General features: G+C 41.3%; 1 protein-coding gene across 4 annotated transcripts in view; it reads left to right on the top strand.

The window, feature by feature from the left end:
* Window positions 1-7441: 7441 nt before the first annotated feature.
* Window positions 7442-17600, top strand: part of MAGI3 (membrane associated guanylate kinase, WW and PDZ domain containing 3) — a 267622-nt gene continuing 257463 nt past the window's right edge. For 2 of the 4 annotated variants that reach the window (XM_073809429.1, XM_073809428.1), the window contains exon 1: window positions 7442-8308. In XM_073809429.1, coding sequence (XP_073665530.1) covers window positions 7993-8308 — 316 coding nt within the window. In that variant the 5' untranslated portion in view covers window positions 7442-7992. The remainder of the gene's footprint in view (window positions 8309-17600) is intronic. The other 2 variants (XM_033861658.2, XM_033861654.2) reach the window with 1 other exon arrangement.

The following is a 17600-nucleotide window of genomic DNA, read 5'->3' as shown; positions in this document are numbered from 1 at the left end:
TGTATCTAATGTAGCCTGTGTCCTTTCCTAATCACCCATCACTTCATTCTGTTTCATCTTCTATTATAGTACTATTACTATGGGAAACTATCTTGATCATTTACTTGTTTGGGGTTTACTGCTTTTTCTTTTAGAAGCTTACGTATGTATTGTTATTTTTTTTAAACAACTTTATTGGAGTATAATTGCTTTACAATGGTGTGTTAATTTCTGCTTTATAACAAAGTGAATCAGCTATACATATACATATATCCCCATATCCCTTCCCTCTTGCATCTCCCTCCCACCCTCCCTATCCCACCCCTCTAGGTGGTCACAAAGCACCAAGCTGATCTCCCTGTGCCATGTGGCTGCTTCCCACTAGCTATCTATTTTACATTTGGTAGTATATATATGTCCATGCCACTCTCACTTCGTCCCAGCTTACCCTTCCCACTCCCCGAGTCCTCAAGTCCATTCTCTACATCTGCGTCTTTATTCCTGTCCTGCTCCTAGGTTCTTCAGAACCTTTTTTTTTTTTTTTTTTAGATTCCATATATATGTGTTAGCATACGGTATTTGTTTTTCTGTCTCTGACTTACTTCACTCTGTATGACAGTCTCTAGGTCCATCCACCTCACTACAAATAACTCAATTTCATTTCTTTTTATGGCTGAGTAATATTCCATCGTATATATGTGCCACATCTTCTTTATCCATTCATCTGTCGATGGACACGTAGGTTGCTTCCATGTCCTGGCTATTGTAAATAGAGGTGCAATGAACATTTTGGTACATGACTCTTTTTAAATTATGGTTTTCTCAGGGTATATGCCCAGTATTGGGATTGCTGGGTCATATGGTAATTCTATTTTTAGTTCTTTAAGGTGTTCTCCAGAGTGGCTGTATCAATTTACATTCCCACCAACGGTGCAAGAGTGTTCCCTTTTCTCCACACCCTCTCCAGCGCTTTTTTTTTTTTGCGCTTTTTTTTTTTTTTTTTTTTTTTTTTTTTCAGTACGGGGGCCTCTCACTGTTGTGGCCTCTCCCGTTGCGGAGCACAGGCTCCGGATGCGCAGGCTCAGCGGCCATGGCTCCCAGGCCCAGCCGCTCCGCGGCATGTGGGATCTTCCCGGACCGGGGCACGAACCCATGTCCCCTGCATCGGCAGGTGGACTCTCAACCACTGCGCCACCAGGGAAGCCCCAGCATTTACTGTTTGCAGATTTTTTGATGATGGCCATTCTGATTGGTGTGAGGTGATACCTCATTGTAGTTTTTATTTGCATTTCTCTAATGATTAGTGATGTTGAGCATCTTTTCATGTGTTTGTTGGCAATCTGTATATCTTCTTTGGAGGGGTTCGGGACACAATACCCCAATATATGGCAATTTGGCATATTGAATATTTTAAGCTGAAGGAGTTTGAAGAAACCGGCAGAAGCAGGAAGTTCTCTCTGTCCCCCTGCCCTTCATCCTTGAAACAGCTCATCTGACCCTCAGGTGAGAGGTGCCCTCCCTATGCCTGCAGAAAAGAAACATCCTCATATCCAAGATGGACAGATAATGGGAAAGAATCTGAGCAGACAGGCCTTGCTAAATTCCGCCAGTTTACTACACTTAGCTCATCCTCTTTGCCCTATCATATTTTCCCACAACTTGTCACTGTTCATCAATAGCGTAAAAACACTCAGGCTTACCATTTCTTCTGGTCTTCATTTCCGTATATTACAAAACTTATATTACATAAATTTGTATACTTTTCTCCTATTTCTTTTTAAAGATTTTTTTTATGTGGACCATTTTTAAAGTCTTTATTGAATTTGTTACAATATTGCTTCTGTTTTACGTTTTGGTTTTTTGGCCATGAGGCACGTGGGATCTTAGCTCCCCGACCGGGTATTGAACCCGCACCCCCTGCATTGGAAGGCGAAGTCGTAACCACTGGACCACTAGGGAAGTCCTCTATATTTTTCTCCTATTAATCTGTCTTTGCCAGTTTAATTTTCAGATCCAGCCAGGGACTCTAAGAGGGTTGAGGAAAACGTTTTCCTCCCCTACACTGTCTTCTTCCCCATGAAAGGAGGGACCTTGTACATCTGTTCATTGCTGTAAACCAGCACCTGAAACAATGCCTGTGCATAACAGGTACTTGAATGAATGAACGAATGAATGAATGAGTGGTCACTAAAGATAAAGGGCCCAGCCCGATGGGGGTTACACAAACGAATCAGAAAGGGACCCTGCCCTCAAGGATCTTGAGGTCTACTGGAAAACACATAGCGACAACATGCTATTGGTTTTGGAGAAGGATGAGATGACATCCAAATGACACCCAGCTGTGGGAATTCAAGGCTGGTCTTGAGCAGGAGGTTGTATTTAAGCTGAAATATAAAAGATGGTTTACTTTGGTATTTTCTGTTTCATTCAATGTTCTCTTTGTCCTGCTTTGTCTGGCAAACTTGACACTTGACTGCTTAACTAACCCCCCTTTCAAAGCATGTGGGCACTGCACTTGGTTCTGAATGTTCCTGTTCTGTGAATCTGGGCTGGATGCATTTGGTCATTTGCAGGTAAGTGCACCTACGGGCAAAAATGCACATTTATGTATGAAACATAGTGATACAGATTTTAACAATAAATTAGTTTGTCCAACTGAAAGAAAATTTTCCATGTATTTGCTTTCATAAGTGAGCATATATTTAGCATTAGCATACAAATTAGCCCATAGGCCTCGGCAAATAAAAATGCTAATAAAATATAAAGATACAATAGGATAATTAATCCCAAATTCAGTTAGGCTATTCATGTTAGGCTGCATTACATATATAATTTCCACAATACAGGTCAGTATGAACATTTTCTAAGGCAGTGAAAGATTTTGTGGATCAGAATTTTTAAAATTCAAGATGATTTTATTATCATCTGTGGGAATAAGAACAGGATAAATGTTCCTGTATTCTGTATAGAAGGCAAATATTTGTTTTATCTTTCCACTCCACTTCTCCCCTACCCTCTGCCACCTTAATACTTAAGAAAGACTTCATTCTTAAATATGATGATTTGATTGACTGTTACTAGAGATTCAGGTTTCCATGAAAGAAATAGGGAGAATATAAAAATAAATAAAAATTTCTCTCTACACCTGCCTCGCTTTGGCACAGTGCCACACACGACTCCAGGGGCACTATTCACAGAGACTCTGATGTGAGTGATTTCCCTGGAGCTGTCAGCACACAAACCTCAATATGATGCATCTCTGCTTGTACAAAGGAGTAACTAAGTGCGGGTCATCTGAGAAAATTTGAGAATTTATACTTGCCATTCTGAAGTTTTCCACTTACAGGGTATACTTAATTCTCATTAGGAACAGTCGGCAATATTATAAAACAAAACTTTCCACCTTGTCAAACAGTGTATGTGTGTGTGAGTGTATGTAAATTAGAAGCAAATCGAGCAATCTCTCCCCTTCATATTTGCTAAAAGACCTCCTCCCCGCCAAACTGTGTTCAGATATTGTACAGCCATACAGCCTACAAGACACTGGATCCCCCTCTGAGCACTAGAGGGGCAAACTGGATAAAAGTATTTCATTACCCTTTGCATCTTTAGTTTAGGAAAGGGCATTTGGGCAAGTCCAGCCAATGAGCTGGAGGGAAAGTGTTGCTGGGGCCTTTGGGGAAAGGTTTCCTTGATCTACTAAAACGAAATGAGGAAGGGAGAGACACTTCCTTTCAGTCATTGGATATTGTTATTTGGAGCCACTGTAGCCATCTTGGGACCTAACTCATGTGTTCTGCATATTGAAACACACCTATCTTTATCTCCATAGATTAGATGGATAGAGGGAGCCCAAAGAAACCTTGGAGATCATCATATTCAACTGTATCATTTATTGTTGTTAAACCAGGTTCCATATTATTTAGCTTATTAATATTCCCCTATGGAAATCACAACTATCAAGCCAACCATTAGGTTTGGGAAACAATGATAAATACGGATATGATCTGATTATTTGGTTAGGTGCCATTTTAGAGAGAGACATTTGCAATGTGACTCCTTTAATTATGTAGTAATTTCCAAAATCGTATCCTACCAGAATTAATTCACTGGGGTGGGCAGCTTATTTCTAGACTATTTTAAAACTGAACCTAAGCTTACTAAGATGAGTGAATTGAATACTTACAGAGTTATAAAGGTGATTTATCAATGCCTTTGGCCTTGTCACAAATATTACTATTTAGCACAAACTAAAGTCACTTGAGTGTTCGTTTATATGACCACATGTTAAATGCTTCCTTGACTCAAATAGCTCCATTCAGTTCTCACAACTCAGGTGAGTACTCTTATTATATCCATTTTGTGGATAAGGAAACCGAGGTTAGGTAAGATTAAAGTTTACTCAAGATCACGGAGCTAGTAAGTAGAAAAGCTGAGATTTCCAGTCTGACTCCAGAGCTCAAGCTCCTGATCACTGCAGTTTTCTGTTAAGAGTTAATATAATGGGCTTCCCTGGTGGCACAGTGGTTAAGAATCCGCCTACCAATGCAGGGGACATGGGTTCAAGCCCTGGTCCAGAAAGATCTCACATGCCACGGAGCAACTAAGCCCGTGCACCACAACTACTGAGCGTGCGCTCTAGAGCCCGTGAGCCACAACTATTGAGCCCACATGCCTAGAGCCCGTGCTCCGCAACAAGAGAAGCCACGGCAATGAGAAGCCCACGCACCGCAATGAGGAGTAGCCCCCGCTCATCACAACTAGAGAAAGCCTGCGTGCAGCAACGAAGACCCAATGCAGCCAAAAATACATAAATAAAATAAATTAAAAAAAAAGTCAATATAACTTATTCTTGGTTAAGGCATGTGGCAGACACTGTTGGGTGCCTACTTAACAACTATTCCCTCTTTCTCCTCTGAAACAGAACTCCTATTTTGCTTGGGCGTGAATCATAATTAATGAACTGTGGCAATACCATTTTCTTTTGTCAGTGACTGGTCTGCAATGGGCACGTGACCATTTTCTGGCCAATAAGGGAGATTCTATGGAGTGGGGGGCAGTCTGGGAAAGATTTTTCTCCTTCATAAATATGGGAGCAGTGGTGCCTTTTCCTCCCTTTCTGCTTGTACAATGACCTCTGAGGATGTGATTTCGGGAGCTGTGGCAGCCGCATTGCAATCTAGAGATGACAAGCCTGGAGATAAAAGCCAACATGAACGTGATGTTAGAGAGCAGGCACAAAAAGAGCTTGGGTCCTTAATGATATGATTGTGCTGCTGAACTAATCCCGAGACTACTTTCATCTGAATCTCATGTTAAAGATGTAATAAATAACCTCATGCTTTAAGCTACTGTTAGATGTTCTGTTCCTCGTGGCCAAAGGTATCCTGATGGATAAAATCTGGGCAGGGAAGGTGTTTTCCCAGAACTGCTGCAAAAATAAATGAGGTGGAGGTTATCACCACTTCACCCAGGAATCTGTTAATGTAGGTAGTAGTTCAGAAAAAAATACTCCAGCTTTGCCTCAGATCTGGGTAAATCTGAGCAATCCACATGATGTCTGTGCTAGGTATTTTCCCTTTTTCTCTCCAGATGGGCTGCTTCCTCTTCTCTGTGTGATTGACTGATAGGGGCTGCTTCAAAAGGCTCTCTTGCCCTGTGGCTCCTGGTTGGATTTGGTTATTGGGATGTACCAGCAGGAGGATGGAGGAGGGAGGTGAGAGATCAATCCTCCAGCTTTGTCCTTGGGTGATTACTTAGGCTGACTGCATCCCTGACTGAAGGTCACAGGCTCCTGTCAGGCTGCCCTTTCTGTGATGAGTTTTGGTAACTGTTCCCTCCCCTTGCTTCTATAGCTCTAGGTGCTTATAGCCCCAGGGTTCCACATTTCTCTTGTGGTTTCCCACACCCTGTCTACATCTTTGTAAAGTACCATTTGTTTCCTGCCTAGGCCCTGACTGATACAATGGTGTGAACAAAATCACTGCTGCTGTTGAAGCTTGGGCCAGTTTATCTGAGATGTGGTGAGATACTGTGGAGTTATTCATAGTTTAAATAAGGGCTTTCCCCAACCATTAAAAGGAGACAGGAGACTACATAAATAAGTGTCATACTGCAAAAGTGAAAGTATCATAGCTCAGAGAAAACACTTTCCACCTGAGGACAAGGTATCAGAGAAGGCGACCTGGAAGAGATGGCATTTGGGCTGAGGATGGATAGAATTGTTTTAAATACAAAGACAGGGGAGAGTGTGAGCCAAGTCAGGGAGGAGAGAAAGCTCAAGAACTGTTTGTGAAAAATTAGTGTTGGAAGGGATCTAAGATGTCCTTTATTCACTGTTAGTTCTCGCTCCACCTCCTTTACAGGTGAGTTAAACTTGAAACTGAGATTTGGTGAAGGTCAAACAGCAGGTAAGCAGCATTCCAGGACTCCAGCCCACGTCTGCTAGCTACTAGGCTGGTTCCTAATCCACCTCTACCCCACCCCACCCTACCTCATCTCAAGCAGTCTTACTTGTCAGTCTCTCCTGTTAGACTGTGACCTCCTAGAAAGCAGGACCTCCGTTTTCTTCATCCCTGAACCCCAGTATCTAGCACAATGTCTGATAAAGTCATCCTACTCCTCCTCAGCTACTAAAGGGTAAGAAGTACCCACCCCCTGTCAGGCACTACACTGATGTTTTATAGGTACCTCATGTAATCTTCACAACTTGGAAGGGTATAATTATCTCCACTTATCAGCCGAGGATGCCGTGGCTCAGGGAGGTTGTCTAATATGCGTGAGGTCACACAGCAGCAGTATGCAGGACTCTATTTTACCTTCCATCAACCAGACTCCGGAGTCCTTGCCTCAATGGGCGTTCAATAACTTCCGTTGAAGAAATGAACGAACGAGAAACATCTACTCATTGTAAGTGGTCGGCTGTAACTGGCCACCCCGAGGCTCCGCCACCTCTGCCTTGGGACTCAGCACGTCGTCTCCCCTTCAAAGTACACCCGCTTTTCTCCGTGCCCGGTGCAGGCTTCCAAGCTCCTCCCCCCACTCCGCCCGGCTTGCCAGCCACGCCTCCACCTCGGGATGTTCGGTTGCTCTTCCTATCCGAGTTTTCTCCTGGCTCCGGCCGCCGCACAGAGGGCCTCTCTCAGCCTGCAATCTGGAGCCGGTCACTCTCCCCAGCCCCTCCTCTCTCCCTCCCTCACTCTTCAAACTTCTTTTTTCCACCCTCTTTAAACTTCAGTCATCCTAGTGCCCGCCTCATCCACTCTCACTAACCAATCGGTGGTTCTCGTGCTCGTCAAGGGTCCGCCTCCTGTCCGCCGGGGGCCAATCCCCGGCGAGGGAGTCGAGTGCGGGGCTCGTTCCCAAGCGCCTGGCCCGTGACGGCAGCGCGCCGGGCGCCGCGCGGCGGGAGGGGGCGGGGCTCTGGATGAGGGATGGGCGAGGGCGGGGGGAAGGGAAGAGGGAGGAGGAGGAGGTTGCGGCGGGTTTGAAAGCGGCAGTTTCCTGGCAGCTTGGGCAGGCGTTGGTCTCAGCGCTCCAGCTCCGCAGCGGCCGCGATCGATCCTGCTACGGGTCTACGCGCGCTTCTGCGCGCCCCCGACGGATTTTTCCCGTTCCGGCTCTTCCCCCTTTACCTCCCCGCCCCCCTGCTTCTGCCTTTCCCGCCGCTCCGGCGCGGAGCCCGGGGGCCAGCGGTCGGCTGTGACCCCGCCCGAAACCCCTCTGGAGACGCCCGGGGACAATCCCCTTCTCTTTTCTTCAGCCTAACCCGGCTGGCCCTCGCGGACCCCGGCCAGCACCGGGGAGCGCCGCCGGGCGGGGCGTCCGAGGGGCGTCTCGGGGCTTGGAACGGCCCGGCCCCCAGCGGGCTGTGGTCGGGGGGGGGGCGCCGGAGCGGCGAGGCCCCCCTCTCCGGGCTGCGCGGGCCACCCGGGGCCCCCAGGGTGAGAGGGGGCCGGAGCGGCGCCCCCGGCGCCCGCGCGGGGTCTCCCCCATGGTGCAGCGGGGTTCGGGATGTCGAAGACGCTGAAGAAGAAGAAGCACTGGCTCAGCAAGGTGCAGGAGTGCGCGGTGTCCTGGGCCGGGCCCCCGGGCGACTTGGGCGCCGAGATCCGGGGCGGCGCGGAGCGCGGCGAGTTCCCCTACCTGGGGCGGCTCCGCGAGGAGCCAGGCGGGGGCACCTGCTGCGTCGTCTCGGGCAAGGCGCCCAGCCCGGGGGATGTGCTGCTGGAGGTGAACGGGACGCCTGTCAGCGGGCTCACCAACCGGGACACCCTGGCTGTCATCCGCCACTTCCGCGAACCCATCCGTCTCAAGACTGTGAAGCCAGGTACGCCAGCCCTGCCTTTCTGTCGCGGGGTGGGGGGAGTCCGGGGTGGGCGTCTGGGGAGCGGCGGCCCCACCCCACCGCTTGTCGTCCGAGGTAATCTTAGACCTCCTGGGTGTGCCGGGCTCCCTGTCGAGGGGGAGGGGTGGCGGTGGTGATTCCCATTTTGCCGGTAGGAAAACTGAGCTCTGGCTTGGCCGGGCTGCTGTGCTAGCTGTCACAGGATTGCCACCAGAAGCTGGGTTTCCTTAATTTGTAGCTCCATCTCCCACCGCAGTTTTTGACTAGAGGAAAAAACCAGCCCTTTTCTGCTCTCCTTTGTGGAAGAGGTCCTCAGGATTGTAGCATTTTCTTTGGAACAGTCTTAGCGCATTTTGTAATAGGGGAAAAGATCTTTACTACTAAGGCACTTGGTGCCAAGGTTACCACCTAGTGTACCTGGGAGAGCTTAGCTGGTTCAGTGTTTCTTGCACACTAGCAATACCTCCGAGCTGACAGCCTAACTCTTGTCAGCCCAGGTGGTTCAGGTGTCTGGGTACCGATGGTGTGCAATATGCGATTTGTGGCAGAATGGTGTGTTCTTGCAGGGAGCTGTTGAATAGTCTGGGTTTCCAAAGAAGACCTAGGTGCCTCCTAGGAGTAAAATCTTTTGTAAATCTTTGATTTTACGGAATTTTGTTGAAGTGGTGGGTTGCAAAGGCCCCTGTTGCCCAGGTGTCTTTTATGCTAGTAAAATCTGCTGCAGAGCTCGTTACGTTTATGGCATACTTGCCAGTTTCAAAGCATTGATCAGACTGCGTACAGTGATATCTGATAGGAGGTAATAGCCCTCATGTGTCTGTTGTTGACAGCATCGCTGGTGGTTTCACCATTGGCAGAATGTGATTGTTTCCTGAGATGTTTGTAGGGGAGAGAATTATGACTACAACGTTAATAGAAATCAAACTATTTTTTCTGAATGTGTTCTACTGAATATACAGTGCATCAAAATATAATGGTCTGCTTAATTATAACTTGGGCTAGAAAAATCAGTCCATCTCTACACTGCAAAATGCTAGAAAATTCTGGAGAAAAATTTAACATGTTGTCTCCCTCACATTTTTTTTTTCTTTATCAGCAGCTCACTTTAGAAATATCTCTTTAGTAGTCCTTAGGCTTAATGGGAACTGATGGTTGTGCTGCAATATCCATATGTGTGTGTACTGTGGATGTATACACACACACACTCACGTGTCCCTGCAATCTTAAGATTTTCTGCATATGGTCTATTCCATCACATTCATTTTAAGCTTATGGGTTTATGTGAGGTTTTCTTTTTATTATTTTAAAAACTTTGGCAGACTTCAAACATCTTTTTCTGTATATATATATATTTTTTTGAATTAAAAAATTCTTTCTTAATTCAAACTTTTAGAGCCATATGTGAAGGGTAGAGGAAAGGCTTTGGGGACTATAATTCAGCCAGTCAGGCACTCTCTGTAATATGCAAAATACTATATATACAGCATTACTGGTCTAAGTGCGATTTAGTTCAAATCCCATGAGTTAGGGAGTAATGAGAACATTTGCATCATTGCTTTGTGTTTTGTTTTGATTAGTTGGGGGCATATACAAGAGTATAACTTATTTTGAAAAATAGTTTGAAAGATGATAGAGGAGGAAGTTGATATATTCTCAAGTTATTGTGATTCTTTTAGAAGACTGGGAAAATGTGTCTTTCATTGATATTAGTCTGGTCCGCATGTTATTCATTTTCTCAGCCTTTATATAAAATTTAAGAAAATAATTTAAAGTTTAGAGTGTATTCAGTGATGTTACTTAACTGTGTTAAAAAAAAAAAAGCCCCAAAATGTAGTTGACATTTTTGTAGTAATAAAAATTTTCCCTCTTGCATACTGTCCTATTTTAAATATTTAGCCAAAATAAAGTGTACTGGGTATAGCACATTTTGTAATCAATAATAAAAGTTCTGGATAGTACACTTATTTTTTAAAGATACACTCTGCTTCAGTAATTTCTAAAGGATACCACTATATGTCATCTGAGACTAATATTCTTGTTTCTAAGCAAGTTGTTGATTTCTTTGAAAAATAGCATTCTTTGTTTCTTAATAGCCTCATGTTAGGCATTATATTAAATTGTTTCTTAAATGGCTTTACATAAACAACATTGCTATAAAGTAGCAAGATTTTTGCAGGTTTAAGCACATGACTTTAAATATTAGAAACTAAGAACTGGAAGAGGTTATTTGTAAAACTTTGAGTGTGATTATAAGCAGCATATATATTATCTCCAGAGGAGACAAAGATTTTATACTGTTGGGATTAAATTTGAAAAGTATGAAAATACAGAGTAAGGGAATTTAAAAAGGAACTTGCCCTGCACATTGGAGGTTTTTTCCCTCTCCTTTTATCTAAACTTTGTGAGAGAAATGGATTTTTCAATTTAATAAGGTATTTTAAAGTGTACTTATTAGCACTTTGTCTCTTGTCTTGATTAATAACTCTTTATTAAATTATGGTTATAACATGCCATTTAGAAACTAGCACAATGCAAGAGCAGATTCAGCCATTTCTGTAAGATGTATTATTAGTGGGGAGTGACCTCATATTGTCTTCTGACAGAGTCCACAGTGGAAGGATGAGCTGGACTGTAGGACATGACTGGTGTAGCGCCGTTTCTTTCTTGATTTCTCCTTTCATCTAGTAGATGTTAAAGGGAGCTCAGCCAAAGCCAGTACCCTCACCCAGATGATTTAACAAGGGTTCTTTCTGGTAGTGACTATCTTTCGCTTTGACTTGGGGTTTTATTTATTTATTTTCTTTTGTTCTAATCTTTAATGGAGATTTGAAAGTAACTCTTTAAAATATGGTTCCTAATCTGAGGCTTTTGTGAGAGAATTAGGAAATTTCTCATTGAATTCTTATTATTAATGTAGTACTTAGCATTCAGTACTTTCCTGCTCCACCTAATTCTTGGCTCAAATTTTCACCTGTTTCTTAATTACAACCTTGTCATTTATTTTTCTGCAAGAGAAAAGGTTTCACTTGAATTTGAACTTTGTATGTTCCCTGTAGTAAAGGAAGGTGAACTTTGGACCTCTGGTGGAATTGTTTCATGATATAGTCCTGTGACCAGGATTAGTTTCTTTGATTTTACTTCAGAGTATATTTTTAAACAATTTCTATTCTGATTAATGATAGAAGCAGTTAATTTTATTCTAAAATTCCCCAAACTATGATCGTGCAGAGTTTTATGGAATATTTGCTTCATATACCTTAAACACACATTTTCAGTGGTTGTAAATTACGTGGACTTTATTCCATAGATTAAGTATTGACACAGTAAGTATATGAAGTCCTTATCTACTGCTTTATGCACAAAGTGCATTTGCTACCCTGATACTATATCTAGAGATAAAAATCATGAGGAACAATCTTTCAGTTTGTTTAAACAAAAGCTAATTTGAATCTTGTTTAATGTTAATTAAATGTAGGTAAAAGTCTTCACCACTGACTGAGGCATCCAGTTTATAAGGGAATTTTGTTAAAATGAGCACATTCCTAGAAATACTTTCCCCATTGGTGAAGAAACATTACAAAATGCTTTCAAGTAAGGATTTTTTTATAACATCTTTATTTAGGTAAGGATGTTTATGTTATGCCAATAATGAATAACTCTACCCCTTTATTCTCTTAACTTTTGGATCTTTTTATTACTCTTTTTGGTTTAGTGGGTTATTTGGGACTTGTGGTGAGTTCTTTTTAGGTGGTTGTAACATTTAAAGAAGGGAAGGGTGAGAGAAATTGCTAGCCTCGGAGGTTTGCAATGCAAAAAAATTCTCGATACCTTTTCTTAAACAATAGAAACAAGAGACTGGGTGAGGCAACCCCTTTGTTAGGGAAAATAGTATCAAATTTTGATAAAACTTAAATTTGAAACTTTCCTGCTTTTTGAAAGTTTGGTAACAATTTTTGGGGTCTCAAGTTGGTTTTAATAACTCAAGGTTTGGGTTCTGGACTCTATTCATTGGCACCTTCAATTCAGATGACTATTGGGCTTATACCACAGTGGCAGAACAAACAAACTCTTAACATTTGGCTCTTTCACTTTTCAAATCATTTTTATTTTATTCAGTTTAATGCTGAAACTGATTTTTATGGAACATAACTCTGTGTTCCTGAGGAATATAAATTGTTTTTCTTCTGAGATCTTGGGATGTACTTCATAAAACCTCTTGTTATGAGACACAGTTCAGTGTTTTTTGTTTTTTTTTTTCCTGGTCTTTATACATACACACACACACACGCATATATGGTAAAACAAATCTCCTTCATTTGTTCAAGTATCTGACTTATGAAGTCAGTGCATAATCTCAGGTGAATAGTTTCATATAATGTGTTTACTATATAACCCCTAAGTGCTCGTAAATTTTGTGGGCACTTAGTGTTTGGGGAGTGTGTTGCAGGAGAACTTCATTTTTATGAACCACTTCAATATTACCCACCAGTTTCAAACTCTGCCAATTTCCAAGTCAGTTTTTGGTTGGTTTTGATTCGACAAAGGATAACTTTTGGTATTGAAGACTAGAACTGTGTCTTCTATAATTAGTTTTGTTTCTCTTCTAAAATTTTGAGAAATAATCTCCTTGAAATACTACATTTTGGTAGGGAGAATGAATGCCATTAATTTAAAACTGTTCTTAAGGGTAAGATTTTCAGTACCTCGGAAGCTGGTGTCGTGAGAGATTTGTTTGTGGGGGAAGAGAGGCAAGTTCGTTGCTCTTCTCCTTGAACAAATATTATTCGGAATGTTTTCCCAAAAGTGTTTATTTTACTTTATAAAGAGAAAAAATAAGCATTCTATTATTGGCGCACATTCATTCCCTTCTCAAACATTTAGTGGTGAACCCGCTGTGTGAGCTAGCACTGGCGATATAAAAACATAAAATATAAAAATGAGTCAGAAATGGCCTCTGTTTTCAGGAAGCTCTCAATTTATTGGGAGCTTCATGATTCATTGGTAAGCAATACCTGTAGTAAGGATTTTACCTTTTTCACTTTTCTCCCAGTACTTAAACAAAACTCTTTAGGTAAGTTTTAGTATGAATTTTGGCAGAAACTGGGATAATTAATTGGCTGTTCAGCATGCTGCTCTAAAAAGTGGTGTGGAGTTGCATCTTGGAGAGAAAGGGTGCTCAAGTCATGACAAAAAGAGGGAAATCAAATATAAACAAAATTATCTTTTGAAAAGTTCTCAAGCTTAAATTGCCCTTAAAATACATTGTATCTGTGTTCTATTTACAGTTATGTATTTTACAATACAATTTTGTATTTTATACATTGTGTTTGTATTGTACCATTTTTAGGCTGAGTCTTGCATGCCTGTTTTTCCACCTGTGCTGGAACCAATTGCTGTATTTTTGTTGAACACCAGATGAGGTAGTTTGCTTGCATTAAAGAGATATGTTTTACAAAAAATACCTATCTTTTAATTTGGAGAAATTATCCTCACCTGGGTATGCATAGTGAGTTATAGAAGTTAAATATGTACATGAAGTGAAAGAAAGGGTACATTCTTTTTAATGTCTTGTTAGAGTCTTTACCACCAGCGCTTATTTTCTGACTTGGATAGTTGGGGAGGGGGTTATGAAGAGTTTTGAACTCAGCCTGGCTTTGAAAGATGGATATCTTGGTTGAGTGGAATTAAGATCCTCTCAGTAGTAGGTAAGAAGCAGAGGAGGAGCAAAACATGGGGCAAGAATGTTCAGTACAGAAAGGTCTACAGTATAGTCCATATCAGGAGTTTTTGTGTGTGTTTCATGTGTGTAAAAGCACAAAACCCACATTATAGAATAATTGGAAAATACAGGGAAAATCATATTGTTTAAATGTGTAGGTAGTTCCGTTATGAATTGTCTCCTATAAGTTTTTTTTTTTTTTTTTAATTAGAACTTGAAATGTTTTTTCTTCTATAAATAATGCTGGTAAGGAGCTTAATGCTATTGAGAGACTCAGTAAGGAATATAGAGGGTTAAACTTTTCTGTTATAGTTTATTTGGGGTTTGGGGTTTTTAATATTGTGTAATGGGAATTGGAAAGATATTTTGCTTCAGATTTAATAATTAGGATGCATTCTGTTTAGCAGCTTTCCTTCTTCCCGTCTTGCGTATGCAATATGAACAGTAACTGATGTACTTAATTAAAAATTTCTGGCATCTTAGGCCCTTTGCTGTATTTTTTTGCAGAGAATTTTAAACACATAATTATTTTTCTTGCTTCAGGGAAGTTTGTGAGAGGTAACCCTGTATCTCATTGTTGTTCTGATTGGGAATTACCTGTGACTGAAAAATGGGATTTTACTATACATGATGACATTTAACAGAAGTAGTTTTATGAAATGAAAATACTCCAAAAGGGAGAAAAAATAAGCATTTATTAATAAATGCTCTATTTCTGAACTTAAATAGAACTGTGTTAAATTGGCTTTGTTTTTTATAGCTTAGATTTCAGCAGGAAGAGAAAGAAATTTCGATTCATGTCAGTTTCTGTATTGGTAAGGATTCTGTACTGAGAATCCTGACAGAAACACTTCTTAGGCTAAGAAGAAATGTATTGGCTTATGTGCATGAAAACCCAGGCATTGGACAGTAAGAGCTAAACTCATGTTCTCAAGGACTGTTTCTTGACTTTCTTTCCTCCAGGTTGGCCTCTTTCTGAGCTCCACTCTGGGTAGCAGGAAAGGTGGCTCTCAACCCCCCAAGTCATACAAAGTCCTTAAAGCTTCTCATCTTTTTTCGGGACTCCAATAACAAATCAAATCTTATATTGAGAGTTTGATTGGCCTTGTGTTCATCACAGACCCATTGTGGAGAGAGGGCCATGGGTATCCTGATTGGTCAGGCCTTGGTGACATGTCCGCTTTGCAGCTGGGTATAGAAAGTATAGTGTGATTAATAACTGTACCAGAACTCCAAGAGATAAGGGAGGGGTAGTTCCTCAAAAGATGGATGCTGGGGAGACAGCACTGCAGGAAATGGCCTCTTTTAAAACATTTAATCTCTCCTACTTTGAAGCCAACAACAGTACACGGTTGTCATAAAGCTCTCATTTTTAAAGACCAGATACTGGCTGTAGACTGCAACTGAGGCATTTATTTTACTCAAATATTTATCATTTTTGATATATTTTTATCAATTATGATCATTTTTGATGTTTTTATCTAAAAACTGCTTTCTTTAAATGCAGGCTCTTTAAAAAATTGAGGTGTTGCTACCTTAATGTGCATAATTTAAAAGTGCAGCTTGGGTTTTTCTTCAGTTTCCTTTGAATTTTTTATATCAAATAAGATTCTCTAAATCAATGCTGCTTGCTCTTAGGTAGATAGAATACTTTGGAGGATCATTTAATTATCTTTGACATTGAGAAAATTAGTCTAGTTAATGCAGTTTTTTTGTTTGTTTGTTTTTTGCGGTACGCGGGCTTCTCTCTGTTGTGGTCTCTCCCGTTGCGGAGCACAGGCTCCGGACGCGCAGGCTTAGCGGCCATGGCTCACGGGCCCAGCCGCTCCGCGGCATGTGGAGTCTTCCCGGACCAGGGCACGAACCCGTGTCCCCTGCATCGGCAGGCGGACTCTCAACCACTGCGCCACCAGGGAAGCCCCGTTAATGCCGTTTTTAAAACTTAATGTTGTACCATTTTGAAAGTGAAACTCTAAACCAGTTGCTTTCTAAGATGTTTTGCTTTTAAAACAATGGTCTTTTTTAAACATAAATTAAGACTGAATTATTATTGTGTTATTTCTAAGGGCTCCCCAATATTACCTTTTAACCATGATCTCATAGAAGTTATACATAAAGGAACTACTTCACTGACTCTTAAATTTGAAACACTGCTTAAGAGTGAAATATGAATCTGTTTAATCACCAAAAAAGTTCCTTGTACTTGTAGGATAAAGTCTGACCCACCTTTGTTAAGTTTTTTTCTGCCTCCACAGAGGTACTTAGAGTAGAGGTGGAGGGTTGAAAGAGAGGGGCGGGTACTCTGAATATCTTTTCTCGCTATTTTTATAGTCTAATTATGGTATTAATGTCTTCAACTTTGCCATAAAAACAATTTTAACATCCTTCACTTTATGTATGACATACACAGTAGGAGTTTGCAGTTTTGCCAAGTGTTGTCTGATAGTTGAACCTTTAGTGAATGTTAAATGTTGGGAGGTTATTGGTAAGTACACTTACTGTGCAAAAAAACAAACACCCATGGAATTGGGTGTGATTTGTCAATAAGAATCGTAGAAGGGGCTTTGATTTTTAGGTTGGTTTATGTCCCTCTTGGAGTATCTTTAGACGATATTTGGAAAATTTCAGTTCCTACTTCAGAAGCTTGTTAGGACCAGAGTTCTCCAATATTAATTCCATATAGTAAGTCATAAAATCTGTTAAACTAATATAGTCTTCCTCACAGAGCCTCTGTAGCTTTTGGCAGAACACTTTGTAAAATATTATTAATTTTAGCTAAGGATACTATTCACTGATTTCAGTGTTTGATTTAAGTTGGAATGTACATGCTAATGATTCAGTTCCCTCTGAATAGAGTTAGATTTGCTCACTAGAGCTATCTCACAATGTAATGCTGGTAAGTGAAGTGACACATCAACCTCCCTTTGGTGGCAACTCTAAGTTGACAACCTTGCTCTAAGTCTAATAGGAATATTCTGACTTGGGGACTTGTCATGATAATGCTAGCTGCCATTTATTGAGTAACCATCATATGTCAGGGTGTTATACACCCATCTCATTTGGTTTATAAGAATGTGTGTGTTGGCATACATGCATTCCTGTAAAAAGTTCATGTATGAGCTGGGGATTATCATCTCCCTTTTACACATGAGAAAACTGAGGTTTGGAAAGATCAGCATGTAGAAGGTCAGACAGACTCACAGGAGGACTATGAACTGAAACAGTTTTGAGTCTTCTTTCTTTGCATTCCAGATAGAATATTATTTCATTATATCTGAAAAATCTCTCTTACTTCCCTTTTCTCTATTGAAAGGAAAAAACCCCACAGTTCTAAATCGTTTGAGTGGGTGTTAAATGCAGTAAAACACTGGGCAAGTACTTAAAAGCTTCATTGCTTGGTTCTGTTTCTAAACAAAGTTGTGGCAGTGCAGATTAATCTTTACAGTTCAACTGCATGGTAAAGCGGTTGTTCCCAAGAATTACTAATCAAACAAAATCTGTTTGATAGCCTTAATTCTGGCTGTCTTTGTCAGAAAATATTTTCAGCAGGTATAT

The sequence above is a fragment of the Tursiops truncatus genome, chromosome 1 (assembly GCF_011762595.2).
Source record: "Tursiops truncatus isolate mTurTru1 chromosome 1, mTurTru1.mat.Y, whole genome shotgun sequence".
Classification (NCBI taxonomy): domain Eukaryota; kingdom Metazoa; phylum Chordata; class Mammalia; order Artiodactyla; family Delphinidae; genus Tursiops; species Tursiops truncatus.
The sequence above is the reverse complement of the archived record's forward strand: the minus strand, read 5'-3'. Positions and strand labels throughout refer to the sequence as shown.